Raw genomic sequence first — 21087 nt, forward strand, 5'->3', positions numbered from 1 at the left:
AAGTATCAAGCCAAGGTCTTGTACTGTACTTTACACCCACTGTTGCCACATTAATAGCCTAACATTTTACAACATGTTAACATTGTTTCAAGACTTTCGCCTTCGGCTTTGTCTTTGAGATTCTTCAACTACTCGTATATCTTCATGAGTTCAACATACGAACTCGTTTCAGAAATGTACTGGAAAACACCAAAGAAGTTGAATTGAATTGAAACAGTTTATTTAGCCAGAAAAACACAGATACACAGTTGATAATAATAACAATATTAACATGGCTGAGCCAGTTGAGAACCTGAGCTCTCTTTTAGGCACCTGATATATACTATACATTTATCTCAAGGAAGTATGATGTAACATTTAGTATCATCTAGAATAGTACTGTGGGGTATGTTATGTTTGGTTCGAGACTCAAAAATCACGATGTGCTCTCTGTATACATGTTGTATTGGATATACAATGCAGCTTGGTGCTGGGAAGGCAGCATGGTTACAAGCGTGATGTAGAGAGAGCTGGTTGGTGAGGGTGCTCAGAGGAGGACCAGCCTGTGGGTCGCCATGCTCGCCGGCGGGAGCGAGGACCGCCAGGCAGGCGGAGGAGGAGGAGGGGGTGTTGCTGGCTGGTTGGTGTAGGTAGAAAAAGAGAGATCACCACGAGGTCAGGTCTTAAATAGCAGGGGGTAGGCGTGGCTTAGTAGTTGACCCCCGCTCCGTGGGCGGCGCTGGTTGACCTAGAACACGAGGCACACACTGTGGAATTCGTGGGGTCGGCTACTCAGCGACAAACACCGTTTGTAGGGAAGAAATCCACTACAATACTCCCTCCTTCCCTCCAGGCGGTGTAGGAGACTTGTTGTCTGCAGGGTTGCATAGCACATGTGAGGCAGAACGGGCGGTGCGTGCCTCATGTGAGACAACGGCGATGGCGTGGATGAGCCGGTCGCTGGGGACAACTGTCTAGATACACAATATCTGTGGGAGTAGAGAGGGAGAATAAGGGTGTGTGGAGGCGATGAATTTTGTGCTTCCCTCACGGCAGGTACAGAGTCGTCAGATGCGCCTGCTGGGGTGTGTGGGCCTGGGTCAGGAGCAGGGGCTGCGTCAGCAGAAGCGGATGAGGGCTCGTGACAGCAGCTGGGTCCACGACAGCAGCAGGGTGCAGGACATTAGCAGGGAGTACCTGAGGGAGAAAAGAGGGGTGTGTGGGTCCGCACTCAGGAGCAGGGGCCGCGTCAGAAGCGGCAGGGGGTACTGCTGGGCCGGGGTGGCGTCTGAGGCAGGACGGGTGTGTTGGGGTCGGTAGGAGGTGGTGATTGGGGCAGGAATAGGAGCGGCTATCTGCTTAGAGTAGCAGAGCTGCTCTAGGGTGTCTAACCTGCGGTTTAGAGACAGTAGCTGTAGAGCCGATGAGAGTTGCCTCTGGGTGGATAAGCCAGTCTTCCATGTTGCTTGAAGACTGGGAGAGTGATCTGTTTCTCCTCCATCCTGTGTGATTGCGTCACTCCGGGGTCACCATTTGTGGGGTACAGGAGCACTTCCTCGAGGCCCGTCAGTTCACCATCTTCACTGATCACAAGCCCCTCGTCCACGCCTTCGCTTCAGCTTCCCAGTCACATACACCTTGTGTCCTGCGCCACTTGACTTACATCTCGGAGTTCTCCAGCGACGTCCAACACATTAAAGGCAGCCACAACGAGATCGCCGACGCCCTCTCTCGTTGTATATCCAACATTCTTCCCTCATCCCCACCCATTGATTATGGGCAGCTAGCCGCGGCACAAGAGAACGACGAAGACCTGGCAGCATACAAGACATTCCCCTCAGGCCTCACACTCCAAGAACTCCCTGTTCCTGGCACGAAGATAAAATTGTGGTGCAACGTATCCTGAAGGCAGCCTAGACCATTCGTGCCTCATGTCCACCGCCGAGCTGTTTTCGACCGCATCCATGGTCTCAGCCACCCGGGTGTGCGGGCCTCCCAGCGCCTCCTCACGCAACGTGTCGTCTGGCCCGGCATCGTCTGATACTAAGAAATGGGCTGCCCAGTGCCTGGCCTGCCAGTCCTCCAAAATACATCGTCACATACGGGCAACCTTACAAACCTTCCCTATTCCTAAAGGACGTTTTCAAGTAGTACACCTTGACATCGTGGGACCTCTTCCATGATCCTACGGTAGCACCTACATCTTAACCTGCATCGACCGTTTCACCAGGTGGACAGAAGCAATTCCCATGCCCAATGCTACAGCACAGACTACTGTCCGCGCCTTCATGTCCGGTTGGGTTTCCCGTTTTGGCCCCCCCGCAACCGTAATCACTGACCGAAGAGCCCAGTTTGTGTCACAACTCTGGCAGCACCTCCTACAGTTCCTCGGCACGTCTAGGCAACGCACTACAGCATACCACCCTCAAGATTGGCGAGGAGTCAGATTGGTGATTATTATAGCAGACATACTGCATCCTGTTCGACAGATATGAGGTAAACCAATTGTGGGACAGGCCCCTAACACCGTAATGTTCTTCCCTTAGGACTACTCATGCTGTTTTTTTTTTATTGAGCCAGGTGAGTACTACTACCTGAAGCTTGAATATTTCTATGCCCCCCAGGTACCTACTGCTCCTGACGTGGACCCTGCTCCTGATGAGGATCCTGCATCCGGACCTATGGACCCAGACACCCCACCCGGCGCCCCTGAGGACTTTGCACCTGCCGCGAGAGAAGCACCACATTCCTCGCCTGTTCAACCTTCTCTTATCCACAACCCTCCTTCTCCCTCTGCTTCTCCCACAGATCTCGTGTCCTAGACGGAGTCGTCACCCGTTGCGGCTCGATGTGGAATACAACCCTGCCGACAAGTTTCCTGCAGCGCTCGGAGGGGAGGGGGAGTATTGTAGTGGATACTCTCCCCTACAACTGCCACTGCCGTTAGTCGCTGATCCCAGGTTTCTCTGCAAGCCTAGTGTACTGCACGGTGGTCGGCCAGCAAACTGGTGGACTGTATATAAGCCACAGCCTCTGAATTCTACTCAGCTCTCAAACAGACAAGACCTCCTCTAACAAGCTCCTCACCACACAGCAACTCCCTAGCACTGCATTTTTAATATATATATATATATATATATATATATATATATATATATATATATATATATATATATATATATATATATAATAACATGAGTTCCTTCACCTCCATCCTAGTGATCCAACATCAAGTTAACCCCACAGGTGAATGACCCACATCAGGGCCTGGGAGGTAAAGATATATTATTATTATTATAATAATAATAAAAATAAAAATTAAAAAGATTAAATCTAATAATTATAATAATATAGAACCATAAACAAATGCAAAAAAAAAAGAAGAAAAAAGATCAATAGTGAGAAACGATAGATACAAATTGTGTTGTCAAAGTAAGAGAAACAATTGAGACCCTGCAATTGTGTGTAAATGAGGCATTGAGTCAAATCAGCAACCTGGGACTTGGTCACAATATTTGATGCCATATAGCAGCAGGGTCTACCATTAGACAACACATTATGCTTCCAATACCATCCCAGGCAGTAGTATCTTAATCTATATGTCAAATGTGCATGTTTACTCCTGATTAGATAGTATAAGTACCTTTGTTATACGACCTTTGTTTAACCTTGACTTCCATTTATATACCTCAAACATATCGCCCCTCGCTCTACGTCTCTCAAGGGAATGCAAATTCAGCTGTGCTTCAATGTCTCCATACTCTAGGTTCCTAATTTACCTACCTACCTTACTTACCTTATGGCCATCCACTAGAGGTGGCCATGCAGAGGGAGGGAAGGTCAGTGACCTGTGTAGGATCCCTCCAGTGTTCTTGATAATTTTCTCAAGGGCTATTTTGAAGCCCAGTATTGTTCACGATTCCACAGATTGGGCTGGCAGACTGTTCCGTAGGTTTATCACCCACTGTGTGAAGAAGTAATTCCCTATGTTTGTTCTGCATGATAACTTGACTAGCTTCTAGTTATATCCTCTAGTGTTGGTGGTGCATGATATCACAAAGAAATGGCCTAGATTCACATTTTCCATCCCTTTCAAGATTTTAAATGTTTCAGTGAGATTTGGCCTAATGTACCTCCATTTATTACCACTCTTTCTTGCCGTCATCCTCTAATGTTTTCTAGGGATTCGATATCCATCCTGTAGTAAGGTGACTAAAGCTGAACTACATATCCCAAGTGAGTTCTCACATAAGAGAAACAGTTTAGGATAACCTTGCTGGTCTTGTAATTATCACTCCTTTATATGAACCCAAGTACAGGCATATCCTTTTTCTGCCCAATAATATTCTTTAAATAATTACTTATCTATTAGGAATCATTGTTACTTAATCTGATTTTTCTATATGGTATATTCCATCATAGTGCAATAAGCAACCTTATTTAAATTATGGTATTGTACTTGGTAACATCATAGCTCTTGGTCAGGTCACCTGAGGAAGGGTTACCCTCTGCAGTCACTATGTGAGGTCACCTAATTCACACCCAAAAGAATAACGCCTGCCCTCAACCCCTTTCTCTTAAACCATTTGTCCTGCAGAAACCTGGGGCTTCCATGTCGTTTTCCTTATGATTTACATGAAGTGCTATTTTAAAACTGAATTCTTTATGATCGCTGTTGGCTAGTTTGCATCCTATGTCTACATTATTTATTAATGAGGTTTTCTTTGTTTGACAGAACTAAATCTTGTATACGTATTATTCTCCAAGTAGGTTCAATTCAGTCTAAATATCATCTTGTAGCCACACTTCAAAGTATGTGACATGGATTGCTACCCCACCTCCTTTCCTGATTTATCTTATCAGTATGAAATCATTCATATCCCTTAATTTGATATTCGACAGATAACTTACGTGTCTGAGAGAGTCCAGGTTTCAGTGAATGCTATTACGTACATTGATTTTTTTCAGTACACACCGTACTAGAACACTGATTTCTTCCATCTAAATTCTAATACATAACAGTACTTCTACTGTTCGTATACCAGACAAATAGGCTAGTCTCTATCAGGGTTTTCTGTCAGTTGCATTTTGGGTTTAATTCTCTATCTAATTTCACTTTTTTGTTATTCCCGGTACACTTTCTAGTTACTTTTCTAAATGTATATCTGTACCCATTGTAGTCTCCTTGACCCTAGTGCACTTACAGTATGTTCCCTTAGCAGCTTAAAGACCTCGACACCCTTTACACTGTCCTCCCAAGAGAAATATTCCAGGCCATAATGCGACAGATTTGTATCAGATGCCGAATAATTTTTTAGTGGGTGTACATGATACTTGTACACACACATGTATACATGCACGATACATACACGTACACCCACTAAAAATTATTCGGCAGCCTTAAGGCGTGATACAATATAAAACAGGTAACAAATAATTTTTTAGTGGGTGTACAATAATACACATGTATTTTGACTATGCCCTTTGCCTTCATTAATTTATTATATTAAGTGGCTCTATGGCTCAGTTGGTAGTGTGCTAGGCAAAGTTACTGTGGTGTGTATGGAGCTGGATACCACGTTAATACCCTTAGTTAAGCTAACCATTATTGCCCGTGTTACTGCCCCCCAGAAAACTGAGAAATGACAGAGGACCTAGATTTAAATGTTAATATAATTTTTTAGTCTTAATATTCTTTGTTCAGCTACAGTAGAAAGAAGCACATCAGGGTCCACTTACACTTCACATTGGAAATATGTTTGCTAATATAAATGGGACCACATACAATACACAAAAAGACCAGTCATTTATATTTTATTAACAGCACATCCTGTGAAGAAAACCCCATTCGAGCTCTAAAATTACATCAAAACGAGTCAGAAATGAAACGCAAAGCAAAATTCTCATAAGAGGAATGTTATACAAAAAATTATAAATATAAAGACTAGGCAATAATAACCTCGAATAGCCTTAACATCAACACAAAGATTTGTGTTTTCACACAGCCAACAACTTCCTTACTTAATTTCAATTCAGAGTAAAGAAACATTTGTAATTTATTACACAAATGGTAAGAGCAAAGTGCATTACACTGATTCTTTAATGATGTTTTTATCAAAATTGTCTTCAGGCATATATCATTCAAGGATTGAATAAAAACATCAAATCAACCATTTTTTGATACCCAGACAGTGATAAACACCTCTGACATGGTAATACTAGTCTCTGAAGAACAGCTCCAGACACATTTATATGTTGCCCAGAATTGACTTTATTTTCTCTAGGGCCTCCTCTTTCTTCTTATGTAAAGGTGCATCAGCATCCATGTACTGTTGCTTGCTCATCTTCCCAGCAACCAACTTCTCAACATTGGTCAATTGCTGAAGTACACTGTCACGAAGAATCCTAGAAAAAAAAAAATCCTTTCACGATCACTCTTTACACTCTCCATCATTTGCAGTTTCCCTGTGTAGGGGGGCAACTTATTTACAGGTTCTATTCAGTACCTCTAAAGATTTTGGTGTGCCTTGATTAAAAAGTAGGCCTATTCATGTCATTTTACCATTCAGGTCACCTAAAACAAGCAAGCAAGCAAGCAAAAAAATTATGTATGTGTGATAGATAATGTACAATCCACACCACTTATAAGCCACACAGATTGGCAGCCTCGAAATTTCTAACCGGCAACTTCGCTGGGTCCATCCCTCCCCCCACCTCCCGAATATAAAAACCAGGCAATTAATCAGTGGTCAGCCAAGATGTAAAGTCAACGCTTATCCTCAAACATGTTAGTATTACAGTACATTAGTTGTGACATTCAAAACCTGGCAAAGTTTTGACAAATGTATTAAGCTTTGCTGCTGCCAGTTCTAAACTGCCCAGTAAGGATTGCAAATATTAAGTGAAGGACAGTATTTGAGAAAAAATCCTACATGAACCATCTTGATCTAATGAAGGTGAGGGAAAGGAATACAACTCAGAACTAGATATCTATATCAAAGCTGTGCTGAAGGAGTTAGTACAATATATACGGTACTACAGGAAGGTCAAAGAATACAACTAATTAATGTCCTGTTTGCAGCTCTGAATGCTGGCCTGAATCCAGCAGTCTGAGGAAAAAAAAATATATCTTTAATTTCCTTATAGACCCCTACAACATTAATAGCCCCCCTCCTCTCTCTCTCTCTCTCCAATTTAGAATTCTCATGTTTTTGGTCAGGTCTTTTGCAAATAAAAATATGACAGGGTTTACTGTAAATCAAGAGCAGAGGAGAGTAAGGCAGAAGTGACAACTCTTGGTGAGCATCAGCAAGGGAATGAAACAAAATGGACTCAAAAGCCATGATATCATATCACAACAGTAGCAAAGGTGATTGTGATTAAGTAGCTCAGTTCCTGCATCTTGAGGGCAGCATCTTTTCATTTTTCTCTTTTGACGGTGATGGTTGTGACTGAGGGATTGTCAATTGGAAGATCAGGCCCAAGCTGTCAAAAGGGATGCAGCACAATTGCCAAACTTCCAAAACTGGCTAGTGCAATAATGCAAAACCACCTAGCTCTTCAAGTTAAAAGTATCAGCCACTTTCTACAGTATCTTCATTAACAGTATGGAAAATGATCAGGGAATTTAAAGAACAATACAAATTCAATTTCATTAGCTGGTAATTTCAGAATACTAAATCATGTTACCTTACTCCAGTTTCACAAAATATTTGGCTTACAAATTCAAAACCATTATCAATGAAGAGAACCAAATCAAACTCTACAAATGTCTAACTGCACTGTTAGTACAGCACCTAACAATCCTCCAATACCTGACTGCAAAGAACTTATATTCTGACCACTAACAGATGACACCCAAGTTGCACTTTGATAGGGGAAACTACTCAATAACATTAAGTAAGAAAATTATCGGTTTTGAATTTTAAAAATAGTTGGTGCCAGAATCAGCATTGTGAATTACATGGAAGAAAATTCTTAAACTTGACAATATTACTCATGTCATATTAGGCACAATATTTTAAATTTTACTTTTTAGCATTATAGAATCAAATTTGGAATAATTTACCTGAGACTGAGCAACATCTTTTGAGGTCTTGAGCTTCTGTAATTCTTCTTCTAGCTTCTCATACAGGCGAGCTCTCTTATCATGGTGTGTGTGCACTTGTTCACAGTATGATGACACACGCATCTTGGCCTCTGTTGCATCATCTTTACTAAGGGTCAAATCCAGACGAACATAGAATATTACCTGGAAGCAATATGAGATTAAGAGTAAATTTAATAATCACAGTAATGGACTTATGGGGGAAGTCTTTCACAAAGAAACAATGCATCTCACCAATTCTTGAAGACAGATTAACGGAATCACAAATTATACCAACACCTTTGTAGGTAGTAGGCAGTAGGCAGATACCAAACAGGGAGGTACTACCGCCTGGGAAGTTATTGGAAGCACAATGTGTTGTCTAATGGTAGACCCTGCTGCCATATGGCATCACAAAAATTGTGACCAAGTCCCAGGTTGCTGATCTGACTTTCTGCTTCATTTACACACAATTGCAGGGTCTCAATTGTTTCTCTTTCCATTGACAACACAACATACATACAGTATATCGCTTCTCACTTTCGATCTATTTTTTTCATTTTTGTATTTATAGTTCTTTATTATTATTTCAGTTACTGTATTATTATCATCATTATTTTATTTTTGTTTATTTTATCATAAATTTTATTTATTATGAATTATTATGACTATTATTTATTATTATTAATATTATTAATACAATATTATTATTATTACATTTTTGCCCCCCAGGCCCCAATGTGGGTCAGTGACCTGTACCCGGGTGGGCTAATCCCCGTAAAAAAAAAAAAGTAAGCCAATTGCAATTCAGATGAGTATCGTCACCTAATTTCTTCATAAAATACAAATGCCCCAACTAGTACTGTACAGTTAACCCTCACTTTACGCGGTCCCACATTCTGCGTTTCCACGTTTACGCGGTGCCCTGCCGGAACCCAGGATGCTCACATTCCACGGTGCGTGTACCCCTTTACTCGGAGAGCGGCTGGCGAGCCGTGCCATTTTTGGATCCAAACCTCCCGCCATCCGCCATGTTGTGTAAGCGGCGCGAACATGGTGCGCACAAGGTCGCCCAGTCATCAAAACATTACCAGTTCTTCACCCGCCACCCACCACAGCCGGCCCAAGTCAGTGATAGTGATAATTATGGTGAGGATATGGACTTATATGGACTTTGTGGAGTTTGACAAAGAGGCCCTGCAAGCCTCTGTGGTGGATAGTGATACAATTGATACAAGTGACACAAGTGAGGGCCAATAATCTGCCCTCTGCCTCGGAACCAACCGCCCATCCCCGTGTGCCCAGCCATTTTTTCTACTAATGTAAGTGTTAAAAAACCTAATATTATTGATATTTCTCTTAATTATTAATTGTGTGTGCATACCATCATAAAGTTAAGATAATATTTTTACTACAACATAGTTGTGTGTCGTCAAAAAGTGGAGTTTGGGGATCGGCCCGGACTCCATTTCAATTAATCCCATATGTTATGTTATTCACTTTACGCGTTTCTCACTTTACGCGGGACCCTCCGGGTTACATTAACCGCGTAAAGTGAGGGTTAACTGTACAGTGATTGGGTATAGGTATTAGTGATGGTTTTTATCACCTGGTAGAACACCTAACAGCAGAAGTTATTCATGTCATCCATGGGTGTGACCAAGGAGCCAGCAAATTAAATCTACTGTGAAGACTTTTTGCTTAATTCTAATAAATGTAGCAAACCCTATAAATCCAGAAGCCAAACACAAATAAAAAAATCCAATCAGATAATGTAGAGTGGCTCCTAAAGACCTCTACTTTTTATGATTAATATGCTAACTAACTGGCTACTAAACTATCATCATCATCAATGAAGGTCATATATTTTGAAAACAAAAATAAAATATTCAACTAAAATCTTGAAAATAAAATTATTGGTTACTACCTCTTTCCATGCATTATTAAATTATCCAAGACATACGTACATACAGTGATATCCCCGTTAGCCGAAACAATTGGTGCAGAGCACTTCCGGGGATGAGATATTTCCGGCTAACCGGATGACTTTCTCAAATCCGGAAATATTTCCGATTACTGGAAAAAACTTTACAAGTGTCTAAACTAAGCATCTTGTACAGACAAACACCAGCCCACATCCACAGAATGTTTCTGTGTGCTGAGGAGTTTTCCAAGAGTTTAAACTAAAAATCTATATGATATGGTCATGAATGAAGCTGTGTGTTACAGCAAAGACTGATATTTTCCACTCCCTTGGAGCTGTGGGGTATTAGTGGGTCTCCTGTAAGTGACCTGACCTGACACAATGCCAGGTGGAGGTAGGGTGGGGTATTAGTGGTCTCATATTACTGACCTTCTGATACAATGTCAGGTCACCCATTGCCGGTTGGGGGATTAGTGGGTCTGAGGACCTGAAGATGTCTTGAATAAACATGAAAGCTAAAATACCGCATTTTTTATCCTTACATTTATCACATTATATCCCTTCAACATTATGTTACAGAAGATTTTAAATTGTGGAGTGAGAAAACACAAAGGTGTGGGTGATTAGAGAGATGGAGTGGAAAGGAGTGGTAACATGCACCAGTGTTGCCAAACGCTGAGCTCCTCAACAGCTGATCTTTCAATTCACCACCACGTAGTTAACCAAGCATAAATATATGTCATACAATATGGGGGTGTGTGGGTGGTGTTAGGGTGTCTGGGTGTGATGTTGTGGTATTAATTAATAAATAAGCAATATTGTATCGTCAATGACGGTCATTTGATGAATAGTAGTTTACTATAATGGACAAGTTGGCTGTTCTGGGCAAACACAAGAAATACACACTGCCACGTTCGTAGAGTGATACAGTATATACATGTACTCAACTTACGACCGCCGCAGTCGTATAAAATATTTTTCAAATTACGTATTTTCGAGTCCTGACTTCAGTGATCGCACTGTGTACTGACAAAATTTTTGTTTGTAATTACCTTTAAAGTGGCTGGCAAGCTTAAAAGTGAGAGTTCTCGTGGTGCTGAGAAGAAAAAGAGACGCCTATTTTCTATGTATTATTTTCGCATTTTCGACTTACGACCTGGTCGTCGGTCCCTAACCCCGTCGTAAGTCGAGGACTCACTGTATCACTCACACTTTTCTGCTTTCTCACTCCATATTTTAAAATGTTAGGTAATGTAACGTTGAAGGGATACAACTTTGCTCATTTATACTTATACTTATCACAATTTTCCTAAAAATGCTTTAGCTTTCGTGTTTATTCAAGGCAACTTCAGGTCATGAGACCCACTAATCCCCCAGCCAAGAAAGGGTGATCTAACATTCCATCAGATCAGTAATATGAGACCACTAATCCTCCACCCTACCTCTACCTTACATGAGTCAGGTCAGCCCCCACCCCCCCAAAAAAAATACTTTCATCTTTCTTAAAAAAATTCTGAAAATCCTCTCGATTTTCAACCTCGGAAAATTTTTTCCCAAACCTGGAATTTTTTTGGGAAAATTCCGGCTTTGAAACAAATTTCCGAGCAAATTTCAATTCCGGCTATTGGAGATTTACGAGTTTGAGGGATTCTGGCTAACGGAGATATTACTGTAATTATGTGTTGGCCAGAGCTTAACTTTTACTAATAAAAAATAAGTATAAAACTTCAAAACGGCATTAAAAAAATTTTGATTGAAGACGTGTAATTTAGTTTTTCATACAGAATGATTAGTATAAAACAATTCATAATGCAAATATGTTAAAAATTTTGGATACTTAGAATGACTTACATTTTTAAGAAGAAATAATATTTTTGTGCTAATATCTATTGTTCAAATGTCTACTTTTACCCAATAAGTTAACTAATCACTTACTGTGATAAATAGGATGAAGAATGCTATCACCACAAGTAGAGGTTCTTGCAACATGAGTATTGAAGGGAACTGGTAGTGTAGTGTGAAGTCTTGTATGTGACTCTCCACCAGGTTCTTCTTGGTCACAGAGACCACTGGCCGGCCCACCGTGTCCAGGTAGGTGAAATGTTTAGCATCTGGTAGTCGCTCAACCAAGTAAGGTGTTCTGCAGGGTTGACAATTTATGAAGTACAATACTGTACAATAAATGTATACATTAATATGCAATTTACAAAAACTTAAAACAGCAGAAACAAAAATCTCAAATTTGAAAATATGATACAGGTTGACAACACTTTATCCGAAATTCCGAAAACCAAAAAGCTCTGAAAACCGAAAGTTTTTTGTGGAGGATTTTTTTTTTTTTTTTTTAACAGGGATTAGCCCACCCGGGCATAGATCACTGACCCACATCAGGGCCTGGGGGGCAAAAATGTAAATAGTAATAATAATTATAATAATAATTATTCATAGTAAATAATATTTTTAATAAAAATACACCAAAATAAAATAATGATAATAATAATAACAAAATATAATAATCAAATTAATAATAATAACAATAATACTGTAATAATAAAAAATAATAATAAAAGAAATACAAGGAGGAAAAAAAGATCAAAAGTGAGAAACACGACCTAGACCTATGAATTATTATTATTATTATTCGAGGCCCTGATGTGGGTCAGTGATCTATGCCCAGGTGGGCTAATACACACCAAAAAATAAAAAATAAATAAATAAATAATAAAAAAAAATTTCTGAAAACCGAAAAATTCCAAAATCCGAAATGCACCTGGCCCCAAGGATTTCGGATAAGGGATTATCAACCTGTATATTTATACAGAATCGACATACCTAGAGGTACTGTAAAACAATTGGAGAAATACGTATTGAACTTGAAGATACAACTTACTCAAGGATAATATTGCGTACGCCTTCTGGTAGGATGATTTTCAACACCAACTCGTCAACAGTGAAGTCATCAAACACATGGTCCAAAATGCGCATTTTCAGAATGTATTCATCACCTGAAAATTAACAAAATGCTGTAAATTTTTATTTACCCAATTACTTTTATTTTCAGAAGACAATATATCTCGCAATATTCATCAAGTTTGCAAGCACTAGAAGATTGTTTAACCAAAGGTCCTGACATTTCAAAGTGATTGGTTTTATGCACATGAAGAAGGGAAAAAAGTGATTACATTCAATATTTTGCTGCAAATTATTCACCTCATTCACAGTTCGTTATCATAATACGCCTGTACCTTTGTTCATTTCTACAGGACAGAAATTCAATTTACTCATCTTACTTCCATTACCAAATAAAAGGGTTTTTACTAAGTATAAATCAGCTGCCTCACTCGCTCACATAACTTGAGGGGTTATTTAGCTCAACTATTAAACTGTACTTCATTTTCCTCAAAATACACGAACCAACAGTGCAGATGTGTATTCTGTATGTTAAATATGCATTTCTACACCTTTCAACAAATATGCTAGCTACTGAAAATGTTTGAAATGCTCAAGTACTGTACAGAATAAATAATAAAAAGCTTCCATACCAGAGCTGTAGAGATACTCATATGAAGGAACATTGTAGCCTATCTTGTAATGAGTCTTCCATCCTCCAAACAATGGAAACCTGGGCCTCAAATCTAGTTCAACTGCGTCATCTTGTACTCGCATGTGAGATGTGGAGATATTGCCAATTTCATCACGATAATAAACATCTTTTGCAGAAGCTGGCATAATCGTCTTGAAAGATCTGTTGTGGGATTATGTATTATTACTCAATTAGTTGGGATGGGAGTAAAGTAACAAGTAGATTTAAATGCAAGCTAAAAGGAAGATAATCATGTAAAAGTTATCAGTTAGTAACTATTTAGTGGAGGAGACACTTCACAGCACATGCTAGCTAGTCACAAAGGTTATAGGCTGGCTAGGAAACTCCAGTGAATCACAAATCAGTGCATTTATTCAAGAGCTACAATGGTCTTGCTATTTCCCACCTTTTTAACATCTTAAACATAATGGTTTGGCTGTGCATTCAACAAGGGTGTAAAATGGAGTTTTGTTGAGTAATATATTTGAATAACAAAGGCAAAGTGAAGGAATACTGGGCCCTTGGAAGTAGTCATACAAGGCTGGATAAATGTGGGGACATCTGTTTTAGATTGTATTGTCTAAAAGACCATGCACAATTAAACATACACCTAACTGGATTTTGGTATAAAGAATTCAAATGTACAACACACTTGCACATAAAATACAAAGTGATTCTTGGCAAACTGCTTTAACTTACTTAATACTGGAGTAACTGTTGTGCTCACGCTGATAGTCATAACGCGAGAAGGGGCCCTTCAACTTGGCACCTGTATGTAAAACATCAATTGTCTCCTCTATAGCTATGTTACCCCAATGAGACACTTCAATTACGCGCTCAAGCCTTGAGACAGTCAAAAACGGGGCGTTGTTTTCAAAATGGACATTCATGGAATCCTGAAAATATAAAATAAAATATACAGTAAAGAATACAAAATTACTGCACCATCAATCAAATCCTTAAACAGATGCTAATGAAATTTAGTTTTAGTGGTAACATAATCCAAAAAAAATTACTTTACTGTTTTATTTCTCAACTAACATATTTCATGGGGTTCTACCACCTATGTTTCACACCCATAGAGTAATGTTTGATCAACAGATGCCACATACAGTACATCCCTTCTTAGCCTTTTTTGACATAGTTCTCTCTGTACATTCTACTTTAGACCACATTAATATTAACTGCTCTGAATGTAAGTAAAGCACCTTTACCTCTGAGAATCCAGCAACTCCTTCATATGGACCATAGGTAATGGAGGTATCTGTGTGGGTAGTGGGCTTGAGACGTGAGTAGGATTCAATATTGGGGGATGGAAGGGTGACAGTTGTTGTCTGAGTGTTACTGGAATAGGGGGTGAGGATATAGTGGTTCCCAGAATAACGCACTAGTTGCTTCTCTCCTTGCTGGATGATAGCTGGGTAAGGCTCCAAAATCTGGGTCAATATGATCTCCACCTCAACCTGGATTAACAAAACAAAAATAAAACAAAAACTGAAAAATCGTTGCAATACAATAACAGGCAAGGCTCCTAAAACACTTGTATGCATCAGTACATCAAAACAGGACAATAAGTGATCCATAATTGGTATTCACTTTACAATTCCATCCAATCTTAAAAACATTCCCACCTTCTTTAACATCTTTTTTCTTTTACAAAAAGGATATGCGTATGCAACATTTCATTCTCTGACTTAATTTCTTATGCCAACATATCACCGCTACAGTTTTTAACACTACTGTATACTCTTGAACTGTTCACTTTCTTATTTATTCCCCACTCCCACCACCCCAATTTACATGTGTCCACCTTGTCTCAACCATTTTCTCATATCTTTCAGCTACACTCTTTTCTAAGCTTGTCAACCTCTATAACCAACATCTTTACTTCTCTTAATTTATTTCACACGAGCATTCCATTCACCATTTACTGTATGTAATTTCTACCCAGTAATGGCCAAGCACTTTGTACACTGCTCCTCAAAACAAATCACAACTTACTTACATTTCATTTGTTCTTTCCACCAACACATTCTAATGGTCCCCTGTTTTCTCCATTATTTCAACTCCACACTTTTTTATTTCTATTTATTGACATGTACTGTATTCCACACTATTGTATCAACTCATTGTCAGCACATATCTTAGTTTCTGCATTATCACATACAGGGTATTCCTTGCACTCGATATTTCATTACAATCCTCTCCACTTCCCTATCACCAACTCTGGTATTTCAGTTCATAATCACTCTTATGTACAGAGTATATTATACAGTACATACAGTAGCTATACAGTACAGTATATCTCAAATGGTCAAGCATTAACAAATGATTCCAGAACATATGTTTAAAACACTTAAAAAAAAAATTGATAAAGTCGAAACGTTAATAAAACTACCGTAAACTACTGTACAGTAAAATACTTACATTGACAGTCTTGCCTGACTGGAGAGCATCCTTTAGCTCCACCTTGAAGAAGGCCAAATCACGATGCTCCTGTACACGGGTTTCTGCTAACTTGAGAACTGTGCCACCTGACTGGGTAATATAATTAGAAAAAATAAATACTGGTACCTTTCTGACATGAAATACTAATTTACACATGCTTGAGAACAACCATTTTCTGGGAAAGCTTCAGTATTTACACAATTTTGGCACTGGGATTATAAAAATAAAAGCAATACACTAATGAACCATGGACTTTACCAATGGATTCCAAGAATTAGAGAATTTTCTCAACACAATCTACAAGCAATAAGAGCTTGTGTCTATGGCAGAATATGCTTACCATACTAAAGATGGTAATTACCGGGTATTTATGTTTGTACATTAAGTTAACCAATACAATACAGTACTGTACTATATTAGTAATACCTTTTCTAGTACAGTACCATATACTGTAGTACCGAGTACAATACTATACGTTAACTTGTGTGCAGCGTGATGTTGGAAGGAAAAAAATTAATATATTAAGTGTAGCTACTTAATAAATGCGAAGTACTCTAGACTGTGTGCTTCTGCAAATTAATAAAGAGAATCACTAATCTCTCTCATTTTATGTGGTACAAATCAAATAGGTTGTGGTCTGCTCCTGGTAAAATCAATTCCTTCAAGTTTACTAAATCACTGAATTAAGTTCAAAGATTTATTAATGTACTATTTGCATAAATTCTAAATAATTTCCTTTCCTTTCAGTGTATCAACAGTAATAGTAATTCATCACTTTCTTTGCAGCCACTTTCCAAACTTAGCAATGATTATGTACCTGATTACAGCCTCTCTCATCAGGTTTTTATAGCTTAGGGTCATTTCTCACTTCTCCTCATGTCATTCTTCTCTTAACCCTTGGTCTCCTTCCCTCCAATCAGATTCATGCATCTCTTGACCTAACTGATCTCCATTCTCTCCAAATCTCAATTCCTCTACACAAAACTTCTCCAACTCTCATTACCCAGCTACCCTCTTAGCTCTGTCCAGGATTTCCTATCTTTCAGTGTCACATTACACATCCATCTCATTCTCATATGTACCTCACTCAAGTCTATGTATGTTATCGTTTTTAACTGGCCATGTTTCACTTTCAAACATAACATAACATTTCTCGTGCTATCTTTCCTTGCACACGAAGAGAAATTTCACTTGCCATCTATAGAGGCAGCTGCTCCTTCAATTTCCTCCAGCCACTTCTCCCTCTTGCAGCTGAGCTAGCCCCAGCACCACTTCTAGTATTGATCATGTCACCCAAGTAACAGAACTCAACACAATCCAGGGATAAACTCCCAATGTTGAGTTTCTCCAGCAACATCCTCCACCTCTTACTGTATGTATGCACCTTCCATTCTCAATGCAAATTCCAGTAGAGTTGCTGTTAACACACTTCTCACAAGCAACACCTGGCCATTTTCCGCCAAAATATTGTAATGCATTTGTGAATCTATAGATCAAAGAAATGGTGTTTACCATTTTGCAATTACTGCAGTACAAACCAGGTGTCAAACATGGAAAAATAAATTTATCATATTGAACTGTCAAATGTTGCTCGTATTTTATTCCAACATCAAAAGAACAATACGATGCTTATGAAATATGACGTCTTATTTTTAAACAATAAGAGTATCATAGTAATTGGACTTTAGTCCCTTCTTATTTAATTAAAAAACTGATTTTGGGGGGCATTTAGTACACTTAAAGGGATCATATCTCCATTAATAAGCATCAGCGCCAAAAGTAATTGTCAGATTCTTTCAACTTACAATGAAAAACAAAATATTTTAACATATAATATTTTTCCTATTCGAGCAAAAAACGAATTTTTACCATTAAATGTATTTGCTCTACAAAAACCTAAGAAATGTTGCCAAACAGAATTTAAGAAAGTTTGAATTCCTCCACCTAGTTTTGGATATTCTCGAGGCGAGAAACTATTTTCTTCTATAGAAAATTGCCACAGGATACATGTACAGCAGCCATATGCAAAATGCCAATGTCTATTCATATGGCAACCTAATGGGGAGCCACGAATTACCCAAAAGTACCCAAAAGTATAGCAAATAAGGGTACAATCTTAACGAATATCTGTTATACATACACAAAACATGTTTAATAATATTTTTAGTGTAATTTTGTAAAAATAATTTGTAAGATGAAATAATAAACAGCGAAAAACTTTCAGTATTGGCGAAAGCTGAATTTCAAAGAGTTCGTGAACAAGGGAGATAACTCAGATCCATCGTGATGCACTTCGCTAACCTAACCTAACGAAAAGTAAATCCTACGGCTACGTTAAATACCCCAAAGTAACAGAAACATCGGTAATTATATCTCCATTTTGGATAGGTGACTCTTTGGAATTTAGCATTTTTCGCTGTTTATTATTTCATTATTTTGACTACATTTCAATGAATACATTATTAATCAGGTTTCATTGATGTAAAACATATTCGTTAAGATTTTACTCTGATTTAATATACTTTTGGGTAATTCGTTGGACCAGCCTAATGCCCATGGGTGGTGGGCAGACTATACAATGTTAGTTACCAAGATGGTCTTCTTTCTGACTAACCCAACCTAACCATTAACAATACAGTTGGTCAATACAGCTGCCTTTCCTATATCCAGGACATAGAAAATTTTCTAAGTAAATTTTGACTTTTGGACAACACAGGACTCTTAGGAATTTTATCTTTGCACTCAACAGTTTCGACAATTCTATGACGTTACCCTCACAAATGACCTGACTTAACCCCCTAACTGGGAGGCTTCACCCCTCCGGACCCCCCAACATATATGTAGTTTGCTTGGGAAATGTCATAGAAGAAAAGTGTCTTAGAATTGTTGAAACTACCTATAATAAAGATAAAATTCCTGTATTACCAGAAAAGTAAAATAATACCATTTTGTAAGGTTGCTTGTTATTGGGGAACAATGTCCTAAATTGTTAGCCCAGAGAATTACCATACTACCATGCTAGTTTTCAAGATTTTCACATCTGATTCTTCTCAATTATAAAATAACTTTCCTTTTCCAAAAGTATTCATGAACAGTTCAAGTAGAAATATAAAGTGAACGGTTGCCAACACAATACCCTACTTTTGCTGATCATGACTAATTATGACAAGTATACTTGTTAAAGTATTCAACCATTCCTAAGATTATAAATGACAGGGGTATATTAACAGCTGCCTCCCGAGAGAAACAATACGTGACATAAGTTTACCCATTTCTGTTCTAATATGATCCCGACTGATCCTTATAACTGTTTAAACCTTATATTGAACCTAATACTGTAAAAGGTTGCAGAAGTGTATACAAAAACACGAAACGTTAACTGAAAAAGGGGTAACCAATTAATGCTATAAACACCGCATTAAATCCACTCACACTGCTGTCACCTGCCGCCTCTCACCTGAGCATTTAAGTAAGACAGGTTATCCTTCTCAACTTTAGTGAAGGCCAAGAGGAAGGACTTGACAGCCCCCGAGCCACCATTCTCCAGGGTTATCTTATTGGTAATCTTAACCAACTGTGACGATATATCTAATTTCCTGTCGAACTTTTTGTTGATTAAATCCTTGTTAATGCTGTCATAGGTAGCAGAGGAGGCCACCACCAGCAGCCCCAGCAACAGCACTTTAAGATGACCCTCCATCTTTGGTGTAGGTGGACGGATATCACACACACGCTGGGGGGTGATGCCGGTGCCGCCTCTCAGCCAACCACCGTCTGACACCATACTGACGCGACGCCATCACAGCTGATCTGCCCAAGTTAACAGCGAGATGCGCATTGTATAGCCACCCTCTTCACTAATCATAATACACATGTATTTACTAAGCCCCTTGTCATGTACTTCGTGAGTAGGACACTATAGTATTTTGATAAGCCACTATACTTATCAATTTACATTATGATCTCGGAGTTTCATACCGTTACTATTTACTTTACTTTACTTTTATCCTCTTCACCACTGATCGGCTCGTTAGCCGCTTGGGCGATCGGTCACGTCTCTGTTACGCACTGTTGGCAAGTACTGGGCTTGCACCGGCTCCTGAATGTGCCTGAACGACTCTGCCGGTCCCGTACCGGCCTCTTTAGTCACCTTAAAACTCACCAACCTAGGTCACATCCTTAATAACTCATATCATTGTATCATAGCTGGATGATCGCCATACTCGATTCCGAGTAACAGCAAAGTAGTAGATGGCTTGGCTGTCTTATCCTGTCAGCACAAATATCTTCTTTGAATTTTTGTCAGTCATTCTGTTAATATCTCTCCCTGTCTTTTTACGGGTTTATTATACGTCTGTGCTCTCATTTTATGTATCTCTGCTTGCCTCTGCTAATATCTCTGGCTCTGCTCGTATACCTTTCAGTCTTTCTGTGTCTATTTGCTTCTCTGTATTTCACTATGTATCTTTTGTCTGTTTGTCTATTTTCAGGGAGAATAAAAAAGAATTCGTTCTTGACAGTTCCAATTCTAGACCAAGGTTCTATTTACTGTATATCAAACACATCACACAGGAATTAGTTAATTGTTTATTAATGTATATTCCAAATTATCAATATAATACATGTACCAAGTAATAACACAACCTGCATAATAAGACAAGTGACAGCTTCGGTAGGCTATATATAGCAGTCAGTAAAGGAGCTACAAATAGTTAACAGCTTCTTCCACAAACAAATCAAAACAGTGCAGGATGGACGTTCAGGCAGCCGATAATTAAGTCTAATCATTGAGATAATAAACGTCCTGAACCTAACTTTACCACACCCAGAAATATTTACAAGATATACAAGGTGTCTCAATATATATATATATATATATATATATTATGTAGATCCACAATGAAAACGTGGATAAGATAAATCTTGATAAAATCACACAGGAAAAAGGGAAACAATGGAGCACTTCCATTGTTTCCCTTTTTCCTGTGGGACTTGTTGCTTGATCTCACTCTCCTCTACTGTATAGATTAGCGTTGTCAAGTATTACTCCTTAGTCTGTACTCACCC

At 38.9% G+C, this 21087-nt stretch overlaps 1 protein-coding gene across 1 annotated transcript; it reads right to left on the bottom strand.

Moving 5' to 3' along the window:
- Nucleotides 1-7383: 7383 nt before the first annotated feature.
- On the bottom strand, nucleotides 7384-19819 carry LOC121871088 (dolichyl-diphosphooligosaccharide--protein glycosyltransferase subunit 1-like). Its single transcript, XM_042373221.1, has 9 exons — nucleotides 19478-19819; nucleotides 16000-16110; nucleotides 14787-15035; nucleotides 14272-14468; nucleotides 13532-13734; nucleotides 12880-12994; nucleotides 11925-12129; nucleotides 8048-8230; nucleotides 7384-7464 (listed from the first exon to the last, which is right to left on the bottom strand). The coding sequence occupies exons 1-9, from the start codon at nucleotides 19802-19804 to the stop codon at nucleotides 7399-7401; spliced, it is 1656 nt and encodes a 551-aa protein (XP_042229155.1). The 5' UTR covers nucleotides 19805-19819; the 3' UTR covers nucleotides 7384-7398.
- Nucleotides 19820-21087: the final 1268 nt, after the last annotated feature.

This window comes from Homarus americanus, unplaced genomic scaffold (genome assembly GCF_018991925.1).
Source record: "Homarus americanus isolate GMGI-L3 unplaced genomic scaffold, GMGI_Hamer_2.0 scaffold52512, whole genome shotgun sequence".
Classification (NCBI taxonomy): Eukaryota; Metazoa; Arthropoda; class Malacostraca; order Decapoda; family Nephropidae; genus Homarus; species Homarus americanus.

Excerpts from the sequence above, each read along its gene's own strand:
- LOC121871088 (XM_042373221.1), bottom strand. The coding sequence starts at position 19,804 with ATGGTGTCAGACGGTGGTTGGCTGAGAGGCGGCACCGGCATCACCCCC. Across the intron at positions 14,469-14,786 it reads GAGTTGCTGGATTCTCAGAG|GATTCCATGAATGTCCATTT; the intron begins GTAAAGGTGCTT and ends TTATATTTTCAG. Across the intron at positions 8,231-11,924 it reads TCTTCATCCTATTTATCACA|GTAATATTCTATGTTCGTCT; the intron begins GTAAGTGATTAG and ends TATTGCTTCCAG.